At 38.2% G+C, this 7,905-nt stretch overlaps 1 protein-coding gene across 1 annotated transcript; it reads right to left on the minus strand.

Moving 5' to 3' along the window:
- Positions 1-3,698: 3,698 nt before the first annotated feature.
- LOC100248812 (7-deoxyloganetin glucosyltransferase) lies at positions 3,699-5,533 on the minus strand. Its single transcript, XM_002285731.5, has 2 exons — positions 4,939-5,533; positions 3,699-4,831 (listed from the first exon to the last, which is right to left on the minus strand). The coding sequence occupies exons 1-2, from the start codon at positions 5,441-5,443 to the stop codon at positions 3,906-3,908; spliced, it is 1,431 nt and encodes a 476-aa protein (XP_002285767.1). The 5' UTR covers positions 5,444-5,533; the 3' UTR covers positions 3,699-3,905.
- Between the last annotated feature and the right edge of the window lie 2,372 nt (positions 5,534-7,905).

The raw sequence follows: 7,905 nt of genomic DNA on the forward strand, positions 1-7,905 counted from the left end.
GACTCTGGCTTTCGATCCCCGCTTCCTCCATCGGGTCCGCACAAACGGCTTCAACTGCATCGACATCCGGATTAGGGGAGTCCGGATGGTTGATGGATGCAGCTTCCTCAGCCAGATTAGCCAGACGGGCAACCGCTGCCAATGAGGTACTTGAGTGGTTCAGCCCCACGACGTGTCCGGAACCGCTTGAGATAGAATGAGGAGCAGGGTTCACTAGCTCCTCTATTATTACCTCCGCCTCGTGGATAATTGGCGGAGGAGCAAATTCTTTGGGAGGAGTGGGCTCCTTCACTCCCTTCCCATTCTTCACCAGCTTCTTCTTTTTCGCTGGAGCTTTATTTGGCGGAGAGTCTGCGTCGCATTTCTGTCTGGGAGCCTTCCGAAGGGTCCCTTCGTTTTTCTTCTTCTCCTGATTGTCCAAGAGCGCTCGGCGTTTTTCAGCGTCAGCCTCTTTTAACGCCTGGTAAATCGGGAGATCTTTCACAATGTAATGCTCCCCAGGCACTACCTCCTTTGGCATCTTCTTGGGGAGAATGTTGATGACATACTCTTGGGGCTCTTGGACGACCGCCATCAGGTTCCGTGCAGTCAGCAGCATCTTGCACTGCCTCTCCTTGGCGTCTATTTCAAAACACTTGCTGAGACAGGCAAAAGACGCATTTCCACCCAATCCACGAGGTAGCCCCTTTTTTCCGGACCTACATTAACAGCAGCAAAGGTTGACAATACCATCCGGAGATATCAACAAGAAAACAACAAGGTAAAAATCCGGACAAAAGTCGCAAAGCAAACTTACCCGGAATCGCTAAGGAATAGTTGGGAGAGAAGGGCCTCACCGGATGCCTCGACCCCGCCCACGCACCCCGGACCATCACGTGTCTCTTCGCCCCTCCATTCGTCGAGTCTGGCAGTTCCGTCACCAATTGAAGGGAGGGCAGGTGCGCGGACAGGCTGAAGATGTCAGTTTTCGCCTTCTTCAGCGAATACACGAAAAACACCTCCAGCAGCGTGAGGTCAAGGTTGTACAGCATGTTTATGATGTTGCATCCCATCAGCACCCGGACGATATTGGGGTGAATGAAGACTGGTGGAATCTTGGTGAAATGGAGGAATTCCTTGAACAACGCCGGCAGAGGCAACCGGAGCCCCGCATAGAATTGTTCCTTCGAGAAGATGACGGTATCTTGTTCAGCTTTCTCAGTAGATACGACATCTTTCCAATTCAAAAATTCCACAATCACGCCATTTGCAATGCAGAATCGATCCCGGAACTCCTTTACGCTCAGTTTGTCTGTAGGTTTCTCATGAGCGTCGCTGGAGTGGGCAGATGAAGTAGCTTTCTGCTTTGAAGACATTTTCTAGCCCGAGGTTGAACTGAAACCTACATGCAAGAAATGCAATAGTCAAACACAGCCAACCAACCCCACAAACCCTAAACGATAACAAACACTCGGAAAACCTCGCACCAACAGTATACCTATTCCAAAATCTTTGACTCTACCCCAACAAGAAACCCCCGACCTACAAAAACCACAGGGGGGCAACTGAAACCCTTAAAACACCCAGTCACAAACAACACTCGCCCAAACAAGCCAACAACGCCAAAGCGTACAAAAGGAAAGAACAAAGCATAAAGAATACGTACCGAATGTCAGAGAGAAGCAAAGGTTGCAGATCGCAAGGCAAGCACCGTCAAAGCGCAACAAATCACCGTAAAAAATTCTAGGGTTTTCACTCAAAAGAAGCAACAATACGCACAAGGTTGACGAAGAAAGCTATCTCAGAAAAACGCAGTAGAAAAAAGCAACAGTGAGCACAGTATGCTATTTATAGGGGGACATCCCCTCGGAAAGCCAAACGTCCAACAAACGTCATCATTGAAACGACATACTGCCTGGGAATACCCAGAGTCGGCGGCTCATCATAAATGCCTTTTTGGCTCTCGCACCCCCACTCGCCACGTGGCCCAACCAGACAAAAAGTCGATTTCGGTTTCAAAAAACCAATTATTTTTAACCCGCCCATTTTTGCTCGGGCAAAATAGGCAAGTTAAAAAGGGGGGCATTGTAGGGACCCCTCCCTCCGAGACACGTGGCACGCATTGTCATCCGGGTCATCTTCATCCGGACCTTCTCATAAAGCACACATGGCACGCTTTTCCGAACTACCTCAAGGAAGATCAAACTGCACTTATAAGCATATCATCCGGACGATTTACACAATGCATCTGAATACAATGGTCCGGACCACTAACTAAAGTATAGCGAGTCTTACACGCTATCACGACAACCAGCCATGGCCCACGTCTCAGCACCTGCAGAGTGAAAGGACGGGTTGAGGTGACAACAAGTCACTTCCCACGATCATTCTACATGATCACTTCCCACGATCTCTAAGCAGCAGCATCACCTACCACGGTTTCTGACAGCCGCCAGTAGGGTGGCGATGACCATGCTGCCTCCGAATGTCATCATGACAAACATAAAATATCTCCTCGCCATTAATGAGAGGAACAGTACTCCTAGCACTATATATGAACCTTTGCACGAAGAAGAAGGTAATCTCCAGATACCGAGTAAAATGCCAACTGATTTATATCTCCCTCTCTAGCCATGGCTAACAAAACCATCGGAGGGTGCGTCCGGACACTCTGTCCGGATGCCTTTTTGCAGGTATAACGACTGAATCAAGAACCTTTGTGTGTTGAGATCGCGTCTCCATCCATTTGGCAACTACGTGGAAGCCCAGGAGTGCGAGGTATTAACAGACATAGGACACGAAAGCTACAGGAAAATGACATTAGATGAGATTTTTCTCAATTTGGAAAGCGGATTATACAATCTTTTCCATAGTTTGAGGCTAAAGATATTTTGAGCTTTAACCCTCGCAATTGTTTTGATCATGTTTAAGAAAATTAATTAGATGTGTTGATCTAATTCAAATCTTCAATATTGTACCAACTTATATTGTAATTAAGTATTTTTGCTTTCTTTCTTTAGAATTTTCCCTAAACCAAACACAACCTTAGCTATTTGTAATTCTACAAACCTAAAAGAGTTGAGAATCTAAGCATGAGTTTTTTTTTTTTTCTCTTTATGGAAATAGAAAATCTAGTGGAATAAGTGGCGATTTTGTACCATACCAGGTGTACAAAATCTTTCCAAATATACAAATTTGAAAATAAATTTATTTTTATTAATTTAAAATTTTGAGAATACGACCCTTATTTTATCTTCTAATTTTTTTAATAATTAATATCTAACAATTAATTAAGCTTAGGCTTTGATTTGGGCATATGACACATGTCATGATCCTATTTAAACACACAGATGATATGTCATAATTAGTAACAGAAGGAATTTAAAGAACTTTAATATGTTAATAAATGAACAAAATTTTAAATTTCTTATCTTTTAAAAAAAAATTGCTTTATTTAGTTTCTTTTGAATGGACTCTATATGACAATTTTTTTAGTGGAATATTTATCTTGGATTTTATAGAACAAAATTTAAAATGTTTAATTGATAATATAGGATCATAGTTGAAACAATAAAATTTATTTATCACTTAAAAGAATTAATTAAATAAATTTAATAGAATAATAAAAAATTTGTTAGGAATATTTGAATTTGAAAAACCTTTAAAGATCCAAAGTTTGTTATGAAATATTCTTAATAGTTTTTTTTATCAAAAAAATATATACTAACTAAAAGTTTGAAGTACTTTTTATATGAAGAACACAGCATTACAAAATATCTTCAATATTCAGGTACAGCATGAATATTTTTTTATTTCGTAAACAATACGTCAGACTATAGAAAACAACAAATGAAGCATCCAGAGCAAAATAATAGACGAGTCAGAGTTCGCTGAGTTGGGACATTGAAGAAAGGAGTGTCTAGGGTCTAGAGAAGAGCTTGGGTGATCATTTTGTCCAAGTTCGAGAAAGACGACCCATTGGGACCTCTAGTGGCCTCTTCTGCTAGAGCCTTCCACTCCAAGGCCTTCTTCTTCAACTCTTTGCCTTTCTCTCCCTCCATCAACTCCTTCACAAGCCTTTCAATTTCATCTCTCTTAACGTCGCTGTCTATCTCCATGCCTATGCCCCACTCAGTGCAACAGTAGCGGCAGTTGGTTTGCTGCTCTGCAAAAAAGGGCCAACAAATCATAGGCACTCCAGCGCTCACACTTTCAATTGTGGAATTCCACCCGTTGTGAGTTAAGAAGCCGCCAACAGCCGGGTGACTGAGAACTTGCTCTTGAGGACACCAACCTGCTAACAGACCCCTCTCTTTCGTCTCTGCCACGAATTCTGGCGGAAGAATGGCCGCGTCACCGGACACAAGATCTGGCCTGATTATCCATAAGAACGTCTGATTGCTATTCACCAGTCCCCAAGCAAACTCATTGAGTTGCTGCGATGTCATGACCGTGACGCTCCCGAAATTCACGTAAACAACAGAGTTGGGCTCTTTGGAGTCCAGCCACTCCAGACATTCCGGCTCTTCTTTCCACAGATTCGATTCCATCAACTTCAAATCGTTATCTTGGATCTGACTCATGAGTTTGTGCAGGGGACCGATGGTGTAGATTGGGGGAAACATCTGAGAAAGTGCATCCAAAACTTCATGCTCTAGAGCATCAAATGTATTGAAAATGAGGGCAGATGCCTTGCGAGCTCTTTCAGCCTCCCGCAATGGAAATTCCAGCATAATGTCATTTGGGTCCGTCGTTCGAATGAAGCTTGGGATATCCCTCAAACGGATACCTTTCATACCCGGTATCCAATCAATAACGGTATCCAGATACCCATTTGTTAGGTAACTCTCATCTGCATTTCATAGAAAGGAGGGGAAAAAATATGAGAATCCGTATTGAGCTTAGCTTTGAAGTAATTAAATGCAAAGTTGGTCAGTATTTGATTCATTTGAATGATACCTTTGAGTGGAGCCAAACCCTTATCGATAAGATTGCGATATTGCACGTAGCCCATGAAGCCGCAAGCACTAGTTGTCCAGAAAAGAACTTCAGGAACGCCAAGCTCTTGAGCAGCATCAAGAGTGAAGCTCATGGCGCCATCAGAAACTATGCAAGTGACTGGAGGGCCATCGTGGTTGAGGTTGGAAAGAAGGTCTCTAAAGGGAGGCAGGCAGTGTTTTGTGGTGGAGACACAGAGAGCGGGAGTGTCTTGGGTGGCATCAACATTGGAGGGAGGGAGACCATCGGGAATGGTCTTGAATTGGAAGGAGGGGATGCCTTTGAGGGAGTCTGGACCCCGAGATTTGAGCAGGCGGTTATGGTTGTACTCTGTGTTGACAAAGGTAATGTGGAACCCTCTGAAATGAAGGAACTTTGCTAGTTTTAGCATAGGGTTTATGTGGCCCTGTGCTGGGTACGGTATGCAAACTGCATGTGGCTTCTCAGCTGAGGCTAAGGAACCCATTCTCTCTTTCTCTCTCTCTCACTTTCACTCTGCTCTCAATTGGTATATGCCCATGACATTGGAAGTAGCTTGGGTTTTATAGCCCCAGGAGAGAGGGTCAAACACTTTACTTATATATATATATATTAAAGTCAGAAGTCAAATAAATGCTGCAATATTAATATATGTACAGCTGTATCAGAGAGTAACTGAAGGTCAACTTGGCTCTCTCCTTTATCTAGGTTAACCCACCTGTCCTCCATACTTCACGGCAGGTGCCTAATGCTTTAAACACTTTACTTATATACAATATTAATATATGTACAGCTGTATCAGAGAGTAACTGAAGGTCAAACTTGGCTCTCTCCTTTATCTAGGTTAACCCACCTGTCCTCCATACTTCACGGCAGGTGCCTAATGCTTTTCATAGGAGATGTACAACAAATTCAATATTTACACAATTATCAACTTTTTACTTTTAAGCAATCCAAGATTCCCAACGATATATGAATACCTATTTTTGTAATGCAGTAGGATCTTGACAATCAATTACTCTAAAAACTCGTTTCAAGTTGTCGGATGTCCACACCTATATATTATTATTTATAGGTGTGCGAGTGGATGAGAAATCTATTATACATGATGTTAATGGTTAAGTCGGACCCATTCAAACAAAAGATGAAATCGGTATATATAATGGAAACAAAGAGGTGCTAATCGGGACTTTTCTCAATAGTATAGTAATTTTAAAAAGTTATGCTTAAATTATTATAGTAGAAGAAGTTATTATAAATATATGGTAGTTTTTGCCACATAGGAGAGAGGAGAGAGGGTGAGAGAGAGGAGATAGGAGAGAGGAGAGAGGGTGAACGGATAAATTTTTTAATTCCATGAAAAAAAAAATTATATTTTTTTAAAAAAATATATATTCTTTTTAAAAAATTCCTATTTATTCAAGGGAACTCGTCTCTTCAAGAGACGAGTTCCATGAAAAAAGACAAGGGAAAGACGAGTTACCAGGGAAAAAAATATATATATTTTTTTTAAATATATTTTTTATTTAAAAAAAATCCTAAATTAAATTTAAAAAAATTTCCTAAATGGAACTCGTCTCTTTGGGAAATTTTTTTTTTTTTTAAATATATATATTTTTAAAAAAAAAATATTTTTTTTTACATGGGAACTCGTCTCTTGAAGAGACGAGTTCCCTTTAGGAATTTTGAGGATTTGTTTTTTTTTTTTAATATATATATTTAAAAAATATTTTTTGTTTTTTTACATGGGAAGAGACGAGTTCCCTTTGAAATTGTTTTTTTTTTTTTTTTTTTTTTTTTTTTTTTTTTTTAATTTGGGATTTTTTTAAATAAAAAATATATTTTTACAAAAAAATATTTTTTTTCCCTAAAGGAACTCGTCTCTTTTTAATTTAGGATTTTTTTTAAATAAAAAATATATTTAAAAAATATATATATATTTTCCCATGGGAACTCGTCTCTTCAAGAGACGACTTCCCTTTACGAAATTTTTTTTTTTTAAAAAAAATATTTTTTTTACATGGGAACTCGTCTCTTGAGGAGACGAGTTCCCTTTAGGAATTTTGAGGAATTATTATTATTATTTTTTTTTAATATATATATATATATATTTTTACATGGGAACTCGTCTCTTGAAGAGACGAGTTCCTTTAGGATTTATTTATTTATTTTTTTTTAATTTGGGATTTTTTTAAAATAAAAAATATATTTAAAAAAAAATATTTTTTTCAAGAGACGAGTTCCCTTTAGGAATTTTTTTTTTTAAATATATATATTTTTTTAAAAAAAAAATTTTACATGGGAACTCGTCTCTTGAAGAGACGAGTTCCCTTGAGGAATTGTTGTTGTTTTTTTTTTTTTTTTGGGATTTTTTTAAATAAAAAAAATATTTTTTTTCCCAAAGGGAACTCGTCTCTTGAGTTCCTTTAGGAATTTTTTTTTTTTTTAATTTGGGATTTTTTTTAAATAAAAACTATATTTAAAAAAAAAATATTTTTTTTCCCATGGGAACTCGTCTCTTCAGACGAGTTCCTTTAGGAAATTTTTTTTTTTTTTAGATATATATATTTAAAAAAAAAATATTTTTTTTTACATGGGAACTCGTCTCTTCAAGAGACGAGTTCCCTTTAGGAATTTTGAGGAATTGTTTTTTTTTTTTTTTTTTTTTTTTAATATATATATTTAAAAAAAAAAAAATTTACATGGGAACTCGTCTCTTGAAGAGACGAGTTCCCTTTGGAATTGTTTTTTTTTTTTTTTATTCAGGATTTTTTTAAATAAAAAATATATTTAAAAAAAAAATATTTTTTTTCCTAAAGGGAATTTTTTTTTCTTTTTTTTAATTTGGGATTTTTTTTCCCATGGAACTCGTCTCTTCAGACGAGTTCCTTTAGGGAATTTTTTTTTTTTTTAAATATATATATATTTTTTTTAAATATATATATATTT

Source organism: Vitis vinifera, chromosome 18 (genome assembly GCF_030704535.1).
Source record: "Vitis vinifera cultivar Pinot Noir 40024 chromosome 18, ASM3070453v1".
Classification (NCBI taxonomy): Eukaryota; Viridiplantae; Streptophyta; class Magnoliopsida; order Vitales; family Vitaceae; genus Vitis; species Vitis vinifera.